Source organism: Dysidea avara, chromosome 12 (genome assembly GCF_963678975.1).
Source record: "Dysidea avara chromosome 12, odDysAvar1.4, whole genome shotgun sequence".
Lineage (NCBI taxonomy): Eukaryota > Metazoa > Porifera > Demospongiae > Dictyoceratida > Dysideidae > Dysidea > Dysidea avara.
Genome location: NC_089283.1, coordinates 16,795,896 through 16,818,290, shown reverse-complemented (window position 1 = coordinate 16,818,290; position 22,395 = coordinate 16,795,896). Strand labels below are relative to the sequence as shown.

Below are 22,395 nucleotides of genomic sequence, written 5' to 3'. Positions count from 1 at the left end.
CGGGATGTTGGAATTTGAAATATAGTAATATTTCTCGAAATATTCTAGCTGCTTCTCATGCAAGCTACACGTGACATAGGCGTTTTACCTTTTTTGAAAGCACCGAGAAATAACAGCAGAGAGCTTGTCGAGCAGAAATGTCGGGTCAGTTACATTACTCGATGTGGCAACTGTATGGTTGCTAAACTTTCTTTCTCTTGCAGAAGCGTTCGTCTCTTTGGCGACGAACGATGATTACGCGATGGGCGCCGTTACATTAGGGAGGTCACTGCGTGATGCAAACACAACGAAGAGACTAATTTTATTGGTTACAAACGGCGTGACACCGTCCATGAGGTATAATAAGGTTACACCCTTGCAATATAAAATAATATCACTGGAAGTTTCTATGGTGTATTATTTGCAGGGATTCGTTGCAGTCAATTTGGGATGAATTAGAAGACATTGAAGAATTAGACAGTAGAGATGGGGAGCGTTTACGTCTTCTCAATCGACCTGAGCTCGGTGTGACCTTTACAAAGTTGCACGCCTGGCGACTGGTTAGATTTGACAAGTGTGTGTTCCTGGATGCTGACACACTTGTATTGTGTAATGTTGATGAACTGTTTGAAAGAGAAGAATTGTCAGCTGCCCCTGATGTCGGCTGGCCAGACTGTTTTAATTCTGGTGTATTTGTTTTTAAACCATCCTTAGAGACATTTGATAGGCTCCTCGAATTAGCAATAAATGAAGGCAGCTTTGATGGTAAATATTTTAAAGTATTGTATGTCTAAATCATAACACGTTTGACATTGTTAGGCGGTGATCAAGGACTGTTGAATGCATACTGGAGTGACTGGTCTACTAGCGACATAAAATATCACTTACCATTTATCTACAATGTCACACCAAACATGTATTACCAATATGCTCCAGCATACAAAAAGTAAGTACATATGCATGAGTGTGAGTGAGCATTTATTTCTAGAAAGTTAACCCATAATTCAAACTCCATTTGAGTTTAGATGATTGAACTTTCATGTGATATTATTTTAAATTGAAGTTTATAGTTTATGTATACTAAGAGGTCAGTTGAGTTGCATCATCATTGTATTACATTACAGGTTTGGTAAAGATGCTCGTATCGTACATTTCATTGGTCCTCTCAAGCCGTGGCACCACACCTACTTACCCGAGTCAGATAATGTCATTCACATTCCAAATTCTGCATACCAGCACTCTCCGGAACATCTACTACGATGGTGGCGTACCTACCAATCCACACGGGTAAGAGAAAATCTATGGACAGTGAAAACCCTCTGTTGTAGACACTTGGGATCATGCTTAATTGGCCTTATTAAATGAGGTGTCCGGGTAAAAAAATGTGAAGTACATTTGGACCATGTACAAATGTCTTGAATACTAAATTTTGAGGAGTTCCATTGTAACATGTATACTTCTATAGTCTAGTATATGCTATTTCTAAAGTATTCAATAACTTTGGCTAAAATATTTGTTATTCCTTTTTGAGTAACTATAGCAGAGTATATTTGTTTGGCTTCTGGGTTTAAACATATTAAAGGTTACCATTGTGTGTTGTACCCATGCAATACTTGTAACCTAGTTAGTCACTTGATGAAAGGTCTGATACCAACATATAAGTCCCTACATGTGTATACCACATAGCGTGTTAAAAATAGCGGTAGAAAATTTAGTGACTGAATGGCAATGCTAAAATCTAAATCTCGTTTTTAATTAATATACGCTTAAAAATCCGATGTGGTAACACTTGTAACAAGCTGTTTCAACTAGTAGAGTGAAAACAAAGTGATTCATGCTGCATGGCGTCTTACGAGCAACTGTTACATCGCTTTGTCTGCTGACCTTCGCATCCCGGGTTGTATCCATCGTTGAACTACACTCTGAATGGGCTGGGAGAAAGATTTAATAGAGAACTGGACCCTTGCTAGCAGGCCTGCTGGCTAAATGGCAATTATTTTTATTTCGAGTCATTAGTTAGCAGTGTTGGGCAAGTTACTTTTTAAAAGTAACTAGTTACATATTACATATTACTTGCAACTGAACTATTTAGTTACAGTTACATATTACCCATAAAATAAAGTAACTGTAATAATATTACATATTATATTACTTTGTGTCCACAGCCTTAAGCTGTCACGTGTGAAACTACCACCTCATCACATGACATGATTGCATTGTTGGGCAATGTGCAAATGTTGGTTATAAGCAAGAAGCTGGTGAATAAGCTTCATTCAGTAGGCTTCATTACTTCGTTGTGGCTAGACGTTACTCAGTTTATTACTAACGAGATTAGTAACTTTGTTACTTGTAATAATAATATTACGTAATATTAGATTCGTTACAGTAACTATATTACTTAGGTAACCCGTTACACTTGTAAGTAAAGTAACTTGAGTTAATTACCTGTTTTTATAGTGTATTTCGTTATATTACTTTGTTACCACAAAAGTAATAATATTACGTAACGCGATACGTAAGTAGCGCGTTACTCCCAACACTGTTAGTTAGTGCGGGTCATGTGCACCTTTCCCTATCCGCACTTCTTGCTTCAACTCGCATAAACCATACACAGCTGCATCCCTGGCTATAGCTGGGCAAACATATCTTTCAAGAGTGCTTAGTGATAAAGCTGTGACCTTAGACAAAATCACGCAACAACGTTATCACGGTGCTAAAATTCTTGTTAATTAAAATTTAGCGAATAACCCCAAACACTAAAATTAATTCCTCACTACAAAAACCCACTATACAGTCTGTAGTAACACATAAGCAAGAGCTGCATACAGTTTGTGTGTGTTATATACAGTAACAAGTACACAGAAAAATTTGGAATTTTCAGCTAGAGTAGGGACCATAGCACATCAATAAAAGTACTGAAACAAGTTGGGGTAGGCACGATATTAAATCACAGTAAAACAATAAGAAGTGTTATATCCCTACTGTGCATAGTTTGGTCGATGTGTTGTGGTCCCTACTCTAGTTGAAAATTCCAAATTTTTCTGTGTACTTTTTTGTTAACATTTTTTTGTAAATAATCATTATGGCTGGTGAACCCACACATACCACATCTGAAATGGTGCCACGCACCCCGGCAAAGCAGCAATATCAATTATTGTCTAAAAGGTGAAGTATCCATTACCTCGTCCATTAAACTTCGTTGTCAGCTATGTTCAACCCGTTACACAGCATTTTCGAATCAAGAACTGTTCAGAAAGTACCTCTGCAATCCACGCATATACTAAAAGAAAGAAATGATGCCGTGCGCCCCAGTTATATTAATTATCGTCTGAAAAGTGAAGTATCCATTACGCTTTGTTGTCTGCTATGTTCAACCCATTACACAGCAGTACGAATCAAGAACTGTTCGAAAAGCACCTCTGCAATCAAAATAACCACTACGAAAAATACGGACGATTTCCATTGCAAAGGGAAGCCATCACGTGCTACCACCAAATCGACACTTGGCTGTCAGCAAAGATGAATGGGACACAAAGGAGGATACTGGTAAGTCCATGAAGAATGCATTGTACGTACTGCGGTATGCCAAAAGGCACCAGTCAGGCCGAAGCGATGTCGAACAGTGAAAAAATCAAGCCCGTAGCCTTTAGCCGTTATGCTTGTCTGAAGGCATCAGTCAGTCAGTCATTCAGTATAAAATTGCATTAAATATATTATTTTTAAAATTCCGTAGCAACTTATTGAAAGCATTTCGGGTCGATCTGAAAGTTTGTTTGGGCTTAGTTTTACCTACCAATACTGCCTCATCGTCGTCAAGGAAAATTGAGGCTGTTTTTGGGTGATATTATTCCATGGACCACGCCTACTCCTTTGTGGTCCCTACTATACAGTAACTGTCGTACTGTATGGTGTAAATATTTGATGGTAGGGAGAGAAGAGGATTGCACTTTCAAACATGTGTAGTTTTTTAATCCATTGTCAGAAACTTAAATGTGATTTGCATATGTGAAATGATTATGGTAGTAATAAAAATTTTAAACTGTACATCAGGCCGTGCATCATCTAACACCTAAAAAGAATACCAACACCAGTGTTGCATGTTGTTATTTGTAACCTGCTAAGCAAAAACCCGACTTGTTTGCAATTTCACTTTTTGTCGTCTAGAAACCAATGGGCTGTTAAAGTTTTGGTAAAAGCTTTGGAGTTATAGCGGTAGACTACAAGAAGAGCAAACAATTGATTTATACAGTGCCTATATGAAAAAAATTACAGGCACTCATTTAATCAATCATAAATCTCAAGTGCAATGGACTACAGAGTTGGGACTTGTCATTCTATCCACCATGAACTGGGGCATTCATCAAGATATAGTTTTTGGCCTAAATATATATATAACTGTGCTATCAAATACAGTAGGAAAGCTGTTCAAGCTTAGAAACGGCGGCAATAAAGTTACGTTTTACCCCAAGTAAATAAACTCACATAAATCGCATTTGCTTCATGGTACAGAAATGAAACAAAGAGATTATTGCTCCCCATGAAGAGGTAAATCCATTGATATATTATATATTTCAATTCATGTCTTCCTTCATTGTTTACTGATTGAAGTGATGCATGTAGTACGCATTTTTCCCAATGTGTTTCAATGGCATTTTATTTCAAAAACAGAACAAGTCGGGTTTCACTCACTGGGTCACATTTATGTGACAGAATTAGCCACACTATGTGTGCACATATGGTCACCTCATGCTTCTCATGAACTGTGATGCAACAAGGATTTGTTGTTAATACCATGTCAATTAAGTGACGAACCCAGGATGTTTTAATTGTCTGACTATCCACTCAATAATATCAAGAGTTATTAACTCTTGATAATATGATAATATATAATGAACTATTTGTCTGAAACCTTGCTGTTATTAGTATTGTTAAATTATGTGCGTAGTTCAACCTATTTCACTTTGTGTTTAATTTTATTTCACTGTAGCCACCACTACCAGATTCCGGTGATCCTACTGGTACAGGACGTAGTCCCTCACCACATAGTGGTGGAACAGGACACACACCATGGCATCATCCTGGAGGTCACAGGTCACCCTCACCAGCACATAGTCAACGTACAGGCTCTCCTAGTCGTCGATCAGCTTCGCCAAGTCATCATGGAAGACGCCCAGTTCCTGGTTATCGTACTACACCACCAGTCTCTTATAACAGGCTAACCGGACAGCCGATACGAAACAGGTCCCCTATGCCTAGCATACGACGAAGAACTCCTAGTCCTGTACCGAACGTTCCACCCGCAAGAGCTAGGACACCCACTCCAGAAAATGACAGACAACCTGATACTGATCAACGGAGTAGCTCCAGAGAATCGAGTGTGGAACCCGAGGTACGTCGGCGGCAGGCTTGGCAACGTGGAGACATTGATTATCTAGGTTCTGATAGCTATGAGGCTTTTATTGCACCATCATTAATGCCAGCTCCAGTGGACCGCAAGCTAGCCTGGCAGCGAGGTGACATAGATTACCTTGGAGCAGACAACTACGAAGCATTTATCGAACGTTTCCTCCACGACACCATGAACATGCACTTAATGGATGATGAATTTGACGAAGAATATTACGATGAGGTTGAATCCTTTAACTAGTGATTTTATAAGAATATATGCCAACAATTAGAAACTATTCTAAATCTTTAGATCTTTTCTAAAATAAGTATATGTACTGTAATATGTTTGTGCACTTCTTATGGTGTAAATTTGAATTTCATTTTATACATGTCTAATTAGAGAGTAATTGTTTATCACTTAAATGTTGCTATTCTTTTAATTCATTTTCTAGAATGTGTTTGATCCATGCCTTCCAGCCTCCCTCCAAATGACGAGCCCTACAATAGGGACATAAAGTATCAACACAAATAAATTACACAAACTTAATACTGTGGTAAAGTAGCCATAACAAGATTAATATTGCAAGAGAAATTCATTGCATTTCAATGGCTAAGAAATTTTTAGTTCATGAATTGTTAGCAGAAACTTCAAGGGTGTGCATGCATGCATGAGGATTGTCAAACCTGCAATATAAACTCACTTGGAGTATCCCAATTGATGAGCTGCTGTCAGAGCAGTATGACTCCTAACCCCCCTCAGGCAGTGGAATACAATATTATCATCAGACTTGGACGGCTGAGGGTAGCCATACTTCTGCTTGAACTCTTCAGCATCCAACTTGAACGCTTCTTCAACTTCACCAACTACAAAAACCAAGTGGTTGCCAGTTTAGTAAATTCTACACTATTTTATTAGTATGTACTTGGAAGGTACTAAAAATCAGAGTAGCTTATAATGACTAGTTTTCACTATGTCAGATTAGAGCTTCAACAAAGCATTGTGACACATTACATGACTATGTGTCTGTGCAGCATGCCAAGTTAGGATCTGCATGGGGCATGCTCCCATTATAAATTCAAATGTTCAATCTGATAGCAAATTATAGGTGTATTTTCACAGCACAAAATCCGTTAGCTATTTGTTTAATGTACCCTAATAGAAAAATTAACTACTCTAATAGAGCAGTCAAAAACACTTCCTTGAAACAGGGGACCAAATTCCTCTCCTTTCATTTATGTACTGTACACTTTATTGTTGTACAAGGCTTGTTCAATTCTCTTCAATTCACAGCTATGATATTTACACTATTGCTGGAAATTCATTGTAATGTAAGCACATGGTCACAAAGATACATACACAGTATTACACCATTAGTGTAAATGGAGTAAAGCTGTGTACGTATACATTATATCCATACAAGAAATTACTGAGTATTTAATATACTGATCCATATAACAATCAAATATTTTTATGGAGTGGTCAGCCATCCTTCACCAGTCCAGTAAGTAATAAGCTAAGGCAGTCCCAGAGTTACCTGAAACTATTTTTGATTGGTCCATAGCTGCATCTGCTGTGGACCAGAATCTTGTGGTTGTTACCACGATACATGTTGCAAGTTAGCTACTTATACTAACTTGCTACCTTGTGCACGTGGCAAGTACTAGGTGGTAATGACCTGCCCCCCTGCCCTCTGAGATTTCTGATGAAAAACAGAAAATCACCCCTTAATAGTGGCCTAATAAGAGACTGTTTTATCAAAAAGCAGATATTTCAAATGTGTACAGCTGCATGTATCAATATTGAGTGATGATCTAGCTAACAGCTTCTCCAGCATTATAGCTGCACTCAAAAAGCAGCCACTTCTCACCATAGATTTTCGCAAATATCTATGTTCTCACAATATACTTCACTTAACCTTTGTACCTTGTAGACCGATACATAAACTTTGCCACTGTTTCGTGCACTAAGTTACATACAGATGAATTATTCCAACGTACGTGGTACATTAATGGCACCCTTGAAGCAGCCATGGTACTCCAACTCGTTCGGTTCACGCACATCAATCAGCTGAAGATTCTGCCGCGATGCACCTAACTCCTCGACGTTCATATTAGCCCATATTGGTTCCTGCTTTTCTACTTCACTGCTAAGGAGTCTAACAGCCACCCTCGGGCCGATCACGCTTGCATACCGAAGAGCGGCCAAAATCTTCACTGCTCCCAGGAAACTCATAATTCGCATTGTGACGTATTCTATTATATTCACACAAATAAACCTAAGAGGCGAATCACGTGAAGAAAACATTGGTCGTCTACGAAGAAGTAAGTTCTGTTAAGCGTTTCCTTGTGTTTACTATGGCTCAATAAATGTTAAAGTACATTTTTCCTGTGTGTGAATCCCTCTCCGTGTTTTCTAGCACTCACAATTGTTAAAAGAACTAGAACAAGTTATGATTAAAGAAATAGTGATAACACTCACTTGTAATGAGGTGCACTAAATGAGTGGAACAAAGAGGAGCCCACCAGAAGATAATTCATTGTCCAAGCGTAGCAAGTTGTCTGCCGATACAAGTGTTAACTCACCTGAAATGAGTGGCCATATTGTTGGTGCCAGTAAGAATGGCCTGAACTCAAAACTCACAAGTCCACTGGCTAAACCACCAGCAGCAATAAACCATAGCAAACCTACTACAAAGAAATTGGTCATTAAAAATCTTAAAGGTGCGTGTTGTAGTATGTAATTATTGGTATACATTTCATGAATTCATGGTGAATTCATGATTCAAGCGTATGGTTTAAACCCCTCACTTAACAGTTACTGCCACCTCATTGTAGTGGTCATAGCTAAGATGTACTTTAACCTCTTTAATAAGACTACTTGGTTGTTGTGACCATATATTTGGTGTCATTGGTGGCCCTATAGTTTCACTATACATGTGTTATGTACAATTATGTCACCACAGATGTCATGTATCATACATTTTGCAAGTTAAGAATGTAAATCTTCCTATAAACGAAGGTTCAACCATGTGGCATTCATATACTTTACCTTAATAGGATATTTCCTTAGTTCTTATTGAGGGTAGTACATTATTGTGTTCCTGTGATGTCCTGACTGTTACTAAATTGTCTGTACATGACAGGAGATGTCATAATTATAGGGTTGCTTTTACCATATTCTGGTCTGAGTTGAAGTGTAGTAGCTCTGCATGTGCATATAAAATTTCAGGGAGTTGTAAGCTTCCCCAACCCCCGTTTCCTTTAGCTACAAACACACGTTCACACGCATGTACACATACACACACATACACACGCACACACACACACACACACACAATAATAATCATAATTGCATCAGATTCCAGAGTACTGTAATATGTATGAAAATTATCCCTTTGCAAGCCATGTAGGCAAATCCTCCTGGGCAAGAGGCTACTAGCTGTACCATGTCTCATGGATGACAAGTAACTGCCATCCTCTTTAGTAGCAATATATAGAGAGCATTCCTGGTTAATAACAGATTCCTGGCTCAGTGATCAGCAGAATAACTGTGTACAAATAGAGTCCATCACAAAAAATAGTTTTATTTTAAATGTTTTTAAAAGTACTTGTCAAAATATTTCATTGTGGTTACATTGTGCATATGAACAACAAATCAGTGCAATAGTTTTGATATTAACTTGATGGTTGCACCACTGAACTACTGAAACAAGGCTCAACACAAGAAAAATGAATGTTGGAAAAATGAATGTTGAAAGTGTTTAGCATTGGAAGTGGTTAGCACATACTGTACATGGATTTTACTTTGAGCCAGTATTCAAAAAGGCAGTCATATTGTGGATAAATGCATAAATAAGGTTTGAAGAGCAGAATTGCTTTGTTTTGTTCCACTGCCAACTTGGTACTGTACAAGGTCATGTGCCTACACTTCAGATTTTGATGTGGCATATATGGTGTTTCACAGCTCTAGTAGAGATGCTGATGAGACAAAATGTATTAAATGTTATGTCTATCAGGGACTGAACTGTTGATCAGGGACCAAATGTGGTTTATTGATTTATTAGTAATTTCTATAGCTAATTGAAAATTTCTAAATTCTTGGACTGGCTTGTTAATCAGTTCAAGGTTATCTTTTTCTACTATCTCAGGATACTTAGATTACTGAAATCACACATATCATTAAGGATCATGAAGAATTGGGCTTTTCCAGCCAAAAATATCATCCTAAAACCAGTCTCAATCCCTTCCTGACAGCTTGGTAGCATTGGTTAGGTACAGCCAAGCCCGAAAATGTCTTCAGACCAACCCCAAACATTTCCAAAAAGTTTCTATGGAATTTAAGAGATTTTCTTTTTACTCTGACTGACTAATTAACCGATGCCTCCAGCCAGCATATCACAACAATGCATAAGGCTACGGGCTTGATTTCTTTACCTTTCGACGTTGCTTTGTCCCGAGATGTGCCTTTTTTTCAATCGCAGTACGTACAATACATGCATGCATCATGGACTTAGCTTTGTCCTCCTTTGTGTTCCACTTCTTTTCGCTGACAACACACAAGGTTACAATTTGCAATAGCACAATGCAGCTTTACTGTAGCTATTATGCTTATTCCCCATATTTTCTGTTGTGACTAGCTATAGATGGACTGCAGAGACGCTTCTTGTACTGTTCTTCGTTAGTAATGCTGTGTAACATATGGAGCATAGCTGAAAACAAAGTGCAATGACCACCTCCCTTTTTTCCGTTACGAAATTGATTGTTGGGGGGAGGGATGTTCTGACGCAAAATTACTTTTATGGTATTCCTGGAACCATTCTTGCGGTATCCGCTGGTTCCTTGTCATAATTATGTTTTAAAAGTAAACAAACAAGTAGAAAGGGAAAAGTTGGATTAGGGGGAAATAAAAGTTGTGAAACAAGGGAATAGCTAAAAAGTGGTAAAACAAGGAAGGTTGCCTATACCTGCAGATGGGCATTTAATCCCTAATTCAGTCATGGTTATAGACTGAAGTTTATGGATTTAATGTCTACTAGTATATCTACAGGTATAGGCAACCTTCCTTATTTCACTACGTTTATCTATTCCCGTGTTTTACTACTGTTTTCTTTGATCCCTAAACCAACTTGAAATTCCTTCTGCTTGAAGAATTTTCTGCTTAATCATTCATGTAGTTAATATTGTAGAGTTGTGAAAGGTAAAAAGAACCTATATAATTAGTGTTCTTATCAAGTATAATTACAGTGACTATTGCATCATTTCTTGGGCCTAATATGAAGTGGTATGCATCCCAAAAACCAAAGAATGTAGTTCAGTGCAAGTATAGGCAAGTGCTTGTAATGTGGCAACCTCAGTGTTTGTTTAGGGTGTGGCTTGCTAAGTCATCAACAGATTGAGTAATTAAACACAAAAGGGTGGGTTAAAAACAACCTATACCAGTACAGTATTTTGATATAACAGTTATCAAAGACTGTCACAGTATGATAACTTGTAATTTGTCATGATAAACAGTAATATTATCTAATGCATTTTGTATGTACTCCGGAAATTATAGCCCAACGAATAACTGCTGTAAAGTAATGATGTAAGGCTGTTTGCTATCAACAAAAAGTTTTGTAACTACACCAAAATAGATCAGTTCACAGTAAGTGAACTGAAGTTACGAGCATCAAGCTTATTATACTGTACACCTGTGTATAGTGACAGCATTGGCTCTTGGGCTCTAGTAATGTACATCCATTTATCCTACATCTACCTTATGACCAGAAACCGGGCTAGTAGTACGGCTTATCATTCTTGGTATTGCTAATTTCTTTTGGATTATTAGTATCTCCCAGTAACTATGTAACTGCTGTATGACACAGACTACTAACTGCATAGTTAGTAATCTGACTGCAAGTTATTCTTACTTAGAGTTAAAGCTTCCAAAGTCCACAAAGGAACTGTTCATAAAGTTTGTAATTACATTTAACTGTTAACTGTCATTTCGTAGGGTCATTTGGCCTAATGTATTTCGCGGACTGGACTCACGCACTAAGCTGGAAACAGCTTTTAGACAATAATCCAGGCATTATCCATCTCTTGCAACACAGGAAACACCACTATCGAGTTACAACTGCTGATACTGCTCTTCCTTACAAGTCAACAAACTAGCACGCGCACTAATTAATTAGAATACACTTACGATACACTAGTACTAGCAGTGATAAAGCGTGATAGAGGCTATTTGTTGTAGTGCAGATGTTTTCCTTTATTGCTTTAGCACTAGTGCTAGGGTTGTAGAGATGAGCCAGTAATAAGTTAGCAGGGTAGTTAGTATAGGTGGCACCGCCCAGCGAGGTGATGGGGCTAAGCAAATAAACTGACTCATCACTACAGGCCTAACACTAGTGCTAAGTACTGGAGCAACAAAAGAAAAACACCTAAGCTGCAACGATAGCCTCTATCACGCCTTGTCACTGCTAGTACTCGTGTATCATAAGTGTATTTTAATTAATTAGTGCACAAGTTTGTTGACTTGTAAGGAAGAGCAGTATCAGCAGTTGTAGCTCGATAGTCGTGTCTCCATTGTTGCAAGAGATGGATAAGGCCTGGATTATTTTTTACTAGCTGTTTCCAGCTCAGTGCGTGAGTCCAGTCCGCGAAATACATTAGGCCGGGTCATTTAAATCATACGGTATAATAGTACTGTATAGTAGGGACCACAAAGGAGTAGGTATGGCCCACGAAAAAACATCACTCAAAAACCAACCTCAATTTTCCTTAACGACGATGAGGCAGTATCAGTTAGGTTAAACTAAGCCCAAACAAGCTTTCAGATTGATCTGAAACCCTTTCAACAAGTTGCTATGAAAATTTTTTTCTACTTATTTAATAGATTTTTCTACTGACTGAGTAACTGACTGATGCCTTCAGACAAGCATAACTCGATAGCTGCTAAGGCTACGGACTTGATAACAGTTCTTGATAGTGCTGTGTAACAGGTTGAATGTAGCTGATAACAAAGCGTAATGAATACTTCACTTTTCAGATGATAATTGGTAGCTGGGGCTTGTGGCACCATTTCTTTTTTGATGCGGTGTGTGCGGTTCACCAGTCATAATAATTTTATCATGCAAAAAAAAAGTTAACAAACAAGTACACAAAAAAAATTGGAATTTTTAACTAGAATAGGGACCATATAGTACATTGATAAAAGTACTGAAACAAGCTGGAGTAGTCCACGATATTAAATCACAGTAAAACAATAAGAATTGTTATATCCCTACTGTGCTCAAGATACCATAATGAAAATGCACAGTAGGGATATAACACTTCTTATTGTTTTACTGTGATTTAATACCGTGCACTAATCCAGCTTGTTTCAATACTTTTTTATTGATGTGCTACGTATATGGTCCCTACTCTAGTTTTTTTTTTAAATCCATTTTTTTTGTGTACTTGTATTGTATAGTAACAGATAATTTAATCTTGTGCATTAAAATCAAATGGCTGTTAAATTTTGTTAAGTAGAAATTCCCCAACCATTTTGTACAAGGTACAGTATGCAAAGTTGTTGAACTTTTCCTTATGTAGTTTGAAACGAATATCTTAAGTCCTGTATGTGTTGTATTTTACAGTAAAGCCTAATTTACCAAAAGGTTTTGAAGAGCAGACTCTGGTTAAATTAGAGGAGGCAGTATCTGCTATTCATGGCTGCAGTTGTATCTCCTACAGCTTGGAGGAGCTGTACCAAGCTGTGGAGAACATGTGCTCACATAAGATGGCTGGCAAATTGTATGACCGTCTCACAGACAAGTGTGAAAAACATATCAAACAACGACTACCCAAGCTGACACTGTATCCTTTATAAATTTCCTGTGTTAGTAGGTACTGTATGCAGTTTTGTAAACCCTGAAACTCAGGACACTCCTATAAATCATTTGGTAATGTAGAATATAAGGGAACAGCCTATTTATTCGTATGTATAAATGTTGTGTGTCATTCTTTGTTGGGACACACTGTTATAATTATAGTAACTGTAATTTTCGTGGCTGTACATAATTTGGAGTGGCCAGACCACACTAACTATCTCATATCCTTGTTTTTTTTTGTTTTTTGTGGTTTTGTCAATTTATCTTTTTCTATCTTGCTCTGTGTTTGTATGTGTTGCTAAGCTGTTTAACTACCTTGACAACACATTTACAAGTGATTGTGTTGATGGTACACAATTCCTACACATTATGTCATTAGAATGGGCACAACATTGTCAACAAATGGTTAGCTATAACATCTGTTAGTGTCTCTCTTACTATTGCTGTGATGTAGATTATGATTCGTAGTATATTCTTGTATCTGGACAGAACTCATGTAATGGAGAACTCTACATTATTATCTATATGGTGAGCTGGTGATGTGATAGTAGAACGTGTCTAATTATCCAAACAAACACTTTACTGTATCCTTAAAAAGATGCGTGACAGCTTGATAATCAGGACACTTGTACTTGGTGCCATTTTTACATGTTAGACCCCTGAAATTAGGCAACCTCTCTAGTAAGGGCTTAGCAGCGTCATTCCAAGGTGCCAGAATATAGTGGTAGCACTACATAGTTACATACGTAAGTGTTATAGAATAGTTTAATGTGCTACATGTATGTCTACATGCACTAATTTTTGTCTTTCATCATTAGGGACCTTGGTCTGCAGCTGTTTGGTAAGCACTTAGTATGTCAGGCATCAGTACAGGGTAGAATAGTACGTGAAGTGTTAGTCATTATACAGAAGGAACGGTGAGCACTTACATTTGCTCTGATTGAGATTGTTGACATGTGTACCGTACGTATGTTTGTACAGAAATGGTGAAGTGATTGATCGTGTGTTACTCAAAACAATTCTACGCATGTTATGTGATTTACAGGTAAGACAGGTGGTTTGTATTGTGACTATTGTGGTGTATGCAGGAGGCACGTGTGTGTGTGTGTGTGTGTGTCTGTGTGTGTGTGTGTGTGTGTGTGTCTGTGTTTGTGTGTGTGTTTGTGTGTGCGTGCGTGCGTGCGTGCATCATAAACACATGCTACAAACTCCTTGTGTGTGTGTGCGTGGGTGTGCGTGGGTGTGCGTGTGTGCGTGCGTGCGTGTGTGTGTGTGTGTGTGTGTGTGTGTGTGTGTGTGTGTGTGTGTGTGTGTGTGAAATGTACATATAGTATGCACACACCTGTGAATCATAAACACATCCTACAAACTCCTTGTATTGTAGGTCTATCAAGTGATGTTTGAGACCACCTTCCTGAAGGAGACGGAGAACCATTACCACAAAGAAGGACAACAAAAAGTCACTAGTGAAGAATACTCAGTAAGAGAACATTGTCTATAATTTATACAGACATTGTACAATATACCATCATCATAATGATAACGTGTACAGTATAATCCACATTCCTAATTTTGCCTTTACTGGTTAGCCCTAATACTATACTGAAAGGCATAAAAGCAATTTCATCTATATACGCACTTACCATGAATTTATTGAATCATTATTATGTGGAACTTCAGTGTTTAACTGTGATTTAATGTCGTGCACTACTCCAGCTTGTTTCGGTACTTTTTATCGATGTGCTATGATTCTTACTCTAGTCGAAAATTCCAATTTTTTGTGTACTTATTTAACTTTTTTTGTAAGATAAAATTAATATGACTGGCGAGCCCACATCAAAAGAAAGAAATGGCACCATGCGCCCCATCTATCAATTATCGTCTGAAAAGTGAAGTATCCATTGCACTTCATTGTCAGCTATGTTCAACCCGTTACACAGCATTATGAATCAAGAACTGTTCAAAAAGCACCTCTACAATCAAAGTAGCCAGTAGGACAATTTCCATTACGAAGGGAAGCCATCACGTGCTACCACCAAATTGACACCTTTCACTGTCAGCCAAGATAAATGGTACACAAAGGAGGACACTGGTAAGTACATGAAGAATGCATTGTACGTACTGCAGTATGCCAAAAGGCACTTCTCAGGCTGAAGCAGTGTCGAATAGTGAAACAATCAAGCCCGTAGCCTTAGCCGTTATCGAGTTACGCTTGTCTAAAAGCATCAGTCAGTCAGTCAGGTTTTCAGTAGAAAATTCCGTTTAATAATTTTTTTTTTTAATTCCGTAGCAACTTGTTGAAAGCGTTTTGGATCAATCTGAAAGCTTGTTTGGGCTTAGTTTTACCAATACTGCCTAATCGTCATTAGGGAAAATTGAGGCTGGTTTTTGGGTGATGCTTTTTCGTGGGCCACGCCTACACCTTTGTGGTCCCCACTATACAGTACTATCGTACTGTATGATTGATGAGCTAAAATCTTTTCTCTAAACAGTACCCACTAAGTGTTCTAAAAGTATAAATATGTCAAGTATATTGCTTACTACGTACTTGTTCTCTCAGTGTATATGTACTCCTATAGCTGCCTCAGTATTTATCCCATACAACACATCGGATACAGCAAGAAGAAGATCGAGTATTGCATTATCTTGATGGCTCCACCAGGTAAGTGTACCCATGGCTGTCTACCAAGGCCATGTCTTGACTAACCATCCTTCTCATTCAGGAAGCCTCTGATATTGTGTGTGGAGAAACAACTCATTGGAGAACACCAGTCAGTGTTAGTAAATAAAGGTAAAGTTGCTTTATTTGTCTTGCAAAATGGAGTGTACGTATATGGTTACTGGCTTCTTTCAAGGAAACTTTTGTCTATTAAAAGCTAAGGCCATGCCAAATTAATCACCTGTTTCATAGACTGATTTCCATCTAGAAGTGACCCAGCAGGCCCAAAAATAAATAAAAACACAACAAATCATTTTAGCTTTAACTTACTCTTTTATTAGAGTATATATAGCTGCTCTATTAGAGTATCTTGATCTTTGTGGGTTCAGGTGCTAAAGTTAAATGAGGGGCTCCATTTCCCTCCCCTCTGCTACTATACCTATTACTGCTTGTGCAATATTTAAGACTCTACAGCCATATTAGCGCTCTGTCTTAGATTTTACATTTATTTTGTTTTGAGTTTGCCTGTTAATTTTATGTTTCACAGATGTGGCACTGACCTGCCACATCTGTGAAACATAAGATTAATTTATGGCCTAATGTTGTAATAAAATTGTGTACTTGTACTAGGGGACAGGGTTTTGTGTTTAAGTGATGGTATTATAGGGTTTGATAGTCTTCTGGAGGCTAAAAGAATATCAGATCTTGTCACACTTTACCAATTACTGTCACGGATTAAAGGAGGCTTAGATGAGTTATGTAAAGCATTCAGTAACTACATTAAAGTGAGTTGTGTGCGTGCGTGTGTTGTGTGTGTGTGTGTGTGCGTGCGTGCGTGCGTGTGACATAGTCAAGTGGCTAGACCATCGGATCAGTAATCAAAAAGTTTCAGGTTTGATGCTTGGTTATGCCAACTTGCTTTTGTTGTTGTTTTCTTGTGCAAGAAAGTTTTTACTCACATTGCTCCAGCTGCATAATGGGAACCTGGTGGCCTGGTGTTAACTGGGGAAGCGAATGGCTAATTACCCTTAGTGGTGTTGGGGTCGTTCCATGGCACTTTCTCCGTAAGAATTATGAGGACCGGGTTACTAGTCCTGCCCCAGGAGGATTTTCCTGCAAAAGGTTGAGTGGTACACAGACATCCCCAGTTGTTGGTTCACGGGACAGAAATAGCTGTGTGTTGCATGGCTGACAGGGGCTTTGCTTTGTGCATGTGTCCATGCATTCATACAGTAGTTTAAGGAACTAACATCACACTATTATGTTGTAATGACTTTTAGAAATCAGGCATGGCAATGGTATCAGATGTGGAGAGAGAAAAGACAATGGTACAGGAGCTGATGGACTTCAAAGAGAAGCTCGACGCTGTGATCAGTGACTCCTTCCAGAAGAATGAAAAATTCCAGCGAGCTCTACAGGTATGTCACCAGCAACCAGAGTAAATTTGTGTATATGTCTTAGCCATTTGGGGACCTTGAATGTCTCGTGTTTAGAATTTTAAAGTAGTATCAAGTGTATTCTTGTGCTAAATCAAGTTCCTTTCTGTTACATAGTTAGAATCTCTTAATGTACTTACATACTGTGTAACTAGTAGACCTCATAGCATGTGTATTGTGTGTAATCAGTAGATTTTTGCAGGAGGCTTTTGAGTGTATTGTCAACAAGAGGCAGAATAAACCAGCTGAATTGATTGGTTAGTTTCTGCCAGTAAAGTCATGTATGTATATCATGATCTTTTATCTACAGCTAAATTTATTGATTTACAACTACGTCCTGGAAATAAGGTATGATTATAAAGATCCATTCTACATGTGAACTATATTCCAATGCCAGAGGCTGGCCTGTATGTTGTTTTAACAAATGACAGAACCCTCAACCTTGAACAGGTGTATATGTGTAAATCAGTATTATGTATACTGTTTTGCCAGTCTGGAAACTGTAATACTCTAATAGAACAGTCAACAGATGCTTTGTCTTGTAGGAGTGTACTGATGAAGAACTAGACAGGCTACTGGACAAAGTGATGGTGTTGTTTAGATTTATTCATGGTAAATGTGTGTGTGCACGTGCATGTGTGTAAGTTGTGGAGTGGTTGTGCTTGTGTGCGTACATTCGTGTGTACGTACATGTCTGTGTACACATGATTGATATGGCGTGCATATGTCACACACATATACCTAAGTACGGTACCACTCAAATGTAATGTCGTCTCGCGAGGGTGCGAGTGATTAAAAAACTCGCTAATTAAAGGGCATGGCAGCTGTTTCGCTCACGAGTATTCATCCCAAACAAAACAGGATGAATACTCGTGTGAGCGAAACAGCTGCCACGCCCTTTAATTAGCGAGTTTTTTAATCGCTCGCACTCTCGCGAGATGACGTTGCATTTGAGCGGTACCGTAAATTACACACTACAGTGTGCATACACTACTCCACATTGACAAATACTATGCACACACGCACGCACACAGAGATGTATGTGTATGATGTAACATCACATGTATGAACATAGGCAAGGATGTGTTTGAAGCTTTCTACAAGAAAGACTTAGCCAAGCGGTTGCTTGTTGGAAAGAGTGCATCATTTGATGCAGAGAAAGCCATGTTGTTAAAACTCAAACAAGGTACGCCACAACACTCAACACATTCATACAGTCACCATCACTTCCCCTTACAGAGTGTGGCTCCAGTTTTACTTGTAAACTAGAGGGAATGTTCAAAGACATGGAGCTCTCTCATGACATCATGTCCAGCTATAAACAGGTTTACCATTTTTGCATGTATTCCGCAGCTACAACAAAGCTACATGTATCTACAGTAAGAGTTCATACAATAGGCACAAACTTCCCTTGTATGAAATTTTTGGCTTGAAGTTTTCAGTCCAGTACTTTTTGGTAAAGTGGATCCTTGGTTATCTAAATTCCTTTGTTCCTAGAGTAAGGTTCAGATTAGCAAATTTGTTCAGATAGCCCAACCCTATTGATTGTATATATAAAACTCAGTCTAATAGAACATATGTACATTAACTCAAATGAAATGTGCACTGTTGACAGAGCAAAAATACTCTAGTTGCATGGTCAGGTTTGACTTTTGAATAGGTAATGTGTTTGGTAACTGAAATCCACTGTACTATGTATAAAGCTCATCCTTTAAATTTGTTCTTAAATTCTTATTATACAGTAGTAAAGGCTTGTTCATTATATGTATCTGACTTCCTCTAGTATGTCACAGCCAAAGAGCTACCCAGCAATATTGATCTGACAGTAAACGTACTCACAATGGGTTACTGGCCAGCCTACCCACCTGTGGAGATCATCCTCCCTCTCAATGTGAGCACTAGAAGACCTTGTATGTGCTTGTACTGTACATAAGTTATGTGTGGTTGACACTGGACTTGGACAAAAATTGTGTGTCCATTAGGCTACTGTATATCATAAGCTTTAGTAGCGCTGTACATTTGTGTGATTGACTACAAAGAATTATGCGCTTACTATTAGTTATCTTATTCTCTTACAGATGGTTGGTTATCTTGAAGATTTCAAGACATTTTATCTTAGTAAACACAGTGGTCGTAAACTACAGTGGCAGCCGTCTTTAGGTCACTGTACACTAAGGGCATCATTTCCCCATGTGAGTTTGGTATGCTATAAATAGAATTAGCCATTCTTATCACTATTACCAGGGAGACAAAGACTTACAAGTTTCACTCTACCAAACATTAGTACTACTATTATTTAATGACTCAGATGAACTGAGTTTACAATATATAAAAGAAGCAACTGGAATTGGTAAGGCGAATACTACTATAAGCTAAGTTGAATATTATTTTTGAAAAACTTATTTTCCTATACAGAGCCCAGTGAACTCAACAGAACACTGCAGTCCCTAGCATGTGGCAAAGTTAGGGTCCTCACAAAACTACCAAAGGTATTCTCAAAGTATAGTTGATGTAGTTCATACCATTGTGCTTTAATCTCTAAGGGTAAAGACGTGCAACCCAATGACAAATTTGTATACAACAAAGATTTTAAACACAAGTTAATCAGAATAAAAATTAATCAAGTCCAAATGAAGGAAACGGTAGGTAAAATTTAATGGCTGCTTTTATCTTCATATTGTACTGCTTAGCCCGAAGAGAACCAGGCAACTAATGAACAAGTGTTTCAAGATAGACAATATCAGATCGATGCTGCCATCGTTCGTATCATGAAAATGAGAAGAACTTTACCCCACAATCTACTGGTGTCTGAAGCATGCGATCAGCTACGTTTTCCTTTGAAGGTGAATATACTGTAGTCTCAGGAATAATGTTACATTAATTTCATCACTTGTGCATCTAGGCTTCTGATTTGAAAAAGCGAATCGAGAGTTTGATAGACAGAGACTACATGCGCAGAGACGATGATTTATCAAATATTTATCATTACGTTGCATAGCTACCATTATTATTATATTGTATAAGTATTATATGATATAGCAACAATGAATGCCAATTTTTCTGCTCATAGTTTCACCTGTAAAATTATTTTAAAATGATATTTGCATAAAATGTAAGCAATAATTGTGAAAGTCTGATAGCTAGTCATTTGCAGAACACAACCAAGTGTGTCAGCTGTTGTGACATACTCTAGTCATAATACTGGTAGATCTGTATCTGTTTCTATTCACTACAATTAATAATACTGAGGGTGCCTGTATATTGATGCTGACAGTCTAGTAACATACAAGTTATCACATGTATACATTTCCAACCATGTGTGTTATATAAAGTGGGACAGATGATGTAAAAAGTCCTTCAACGCACTATGTTTTGGGCCTTGTCAATAAAATTATAATTATTTGTTTACCTTATTAGTTCAATGGCTGGATCCTAATGCTAAAGCCTGCAGCTGCAGCACAATTGGCCATTGAAAAGCTGTAGCTATATGAAACAAGTTGTCCCAACCTGGCAGTTATAAAAAGTCTCAATTGGCACTGCATGGACTCTAAAGACAGAGCTGTGTCTGAAGACAACTAATTTACATAAGTTAGCACACAATATGATTGGTAATATGTGACCGGATTTGCGAAAAGGTACCTTTTTCACATTTAGACTTCTTAACTTTTTTATCATTGTATATAACTGCCTGAAAATTTCCATGAGTGTAGCTACAATATCTGGATGCATTTTAAAACTAAAAGCAAATTAACCAGTTTTTTAGGAGTCAAGTGTTACATTATTTTGTTTGCTGGCATGTAAAATGTGTACCTTTTCGCAAATCTGGTCACATATAATATGCAACTCGCTGCATTATATTAACTACAGATTTTGCTCTTTAGTGTATGTCATTTTAAGTTATGATACTCAACAGAATTGTAGCATGACTGTTTGAACAGAAAGCCTGGAACGTTATGAGAAAAAACTTCATGAAATGATTCCATTGTGAAAGTCAACCATGACTATATGTAATGCAATTCCATCAAATAACTATGGTATGCATGGCACTGAAAAATTTCCATAGTTACATCAAAATTATAGTGACTATATTGATGCTGTGGCATTTTCATAATATTATGCTGTTCTCTGGTAGTGTATGTACTGTCACTTTACATTTTCTTTAGGTGCTTACAAAAAATAAATCAATCCTCACACCCACAAACTATCTACATGGAATATAATAGGGTCATTCCATGTCAAATCAACAAGGAATTTAGGGTCACCTCTCGGATTTTGACAAAACTTGGTGTGTTTGTAGTACCTATGGTGCTTATCACTCATGCAAATTTTTAGCTCCATACATTCCATATTTTCTGATTTATGACCACAAATATTTTGAATATTTCATGAAAATTTGGTCCATCTCTGGTTACAAAATCAACTGCAACTTTGTACTATGTAAATATTTTTAAACACAGTTTTAACTGATGGAAGACTGTTGATTTACCTTTCCAGTGATCCCTAAATTATGGGATATCTACTTAATTATGGTTCAAAAGTACTTCATTGAAAACTTTAATCCTTTACATTTTGAAAAATGCTGCTTGAAATTTTTCAAATTCTTTTGTGAATAATGATTGGGTCATAGTCTATGTTTGATAAAAATTTTGTGGTGGGACCACAATGGGCTCAAGAGATATAATGAATTATGTTGTGGTATGCGGAGGAGTTTGCAGTCTATATTGCTGTATTGGAGTGTGCACCTCCAATAACCACTCACAACAAGGCCATGCCAAGTTTTTCTTACAGAGTGAAAGTGTCTAGGTACATTGGAACCTGTATTAATGACCACCTGTATTGAAAGACCATCTATAAGCTGCAGCTAATTTGTACTAGTAATAGCATGGGTAGCAGTGAAATTTGGGATAAATATCACGAGTGTTGTATTGGAAATGGGGATAAATTTCACGAGGCGAAGCCGAGTGAAATTTACCATTTCCAATACAACAAGAGTGGTATTTATCCCAAATTTCACTGCTACCCATGCTATTCCCAGTTAATACCATACTCGCTGCATATGCTGCATTAGCTTTGCTATGTA

At 37.8% G+C, this 22,395-nt stretch overlaps 3 protein-coding genes across 3 annotated transcripts; 2 read left to right on the top strand and 1 right to left on the bottom strand.

Moving 5' to 3' along the window:
• The first annotated feature begins 8 nt into the window (after positions 1-8).
• LOC136241630 (glycogenin-1-like) lies at positions 9-5,811 on the top strand. The gene is made up of 6 exons (XM_066032875.1): positions 9-144; positions 204-336; positions 407-744; positions 799-925; positions 1,104-1,266; positions 4,967-5,811. The coding sequence occupies exons 1-6, from the start codon at positions 138-140 to the stop codon at positions 5,624-5,626; spliced, it is 1,428 nt and encodes a 475-aa protein (XP_065888947.1). The 5' UTR covers positions 9-137; the 3' UTR covers positions 5,627-5,811.
• On the bottom strand, positions 5,661-7,642 carry LOC136241635 (thiosulfate sulfurtransferase/rhodanese-like domain-containing protein 3). The gene is made up of 3 exons (XM_066032881.1): positions 7,366-7,642; positions 6,069-6,231; positions 5,661-5,865 (listed from the first exon to the last, which is right to left on the bottom strand). Exons 1-3 carry the CDS (start codon positions 7,607-7,609, stop codon positions 5,796-5,798), a joined length of 477 nt encoding a protein of 158 aa, XP_065888953.1. The 5' UTR covers positions 7,610-7,642; the 3' UTR covers positions 5,661-5,795.
• On the top strand, positions 7,563-20,431 carry LOC136241628 (cullin-4A-like). The gene is made up of 24 exons (XM_066032873.1): positions 7,563-7,689; positions 7,785-8,088; positions 12,987-13,206; positions 13,556-13,625; positions 13,675-13,748; positions 14,039-14,137; positions 14,202-14,265; positions 14,605-14,700; positions 15,800-15,882; positions 15,944-16,011; positions 16,546-16,664; positions 17,160-17,297; positions 17,518-17,572; positions 17,626-17,663; positions 17,861-17,927; positions 18,391-18,501; positions 18,555-18,640; positions 19,099-19,206; positions 19,394-19,507; positions 19,560-19,665; positions 19,731-19,804; positions 19,859-19,957; positions 20,006-20,158; positions 20,218-20,431. Exons 2-24 carry the CDS (start codon positions 7,866-7,868, stop codon positions 20,311-20,313), a joined length of 2,361 nt encoding a protein of 786 aa, XP_065888945.1. The 5' UTR covers positions 7,563-7,689; positions 7,785-7,865; the 3' UTR covers positions 20,314-20,431.
• Positions 20,432-22,395: the final 1,964 nt, after the last annotated feature.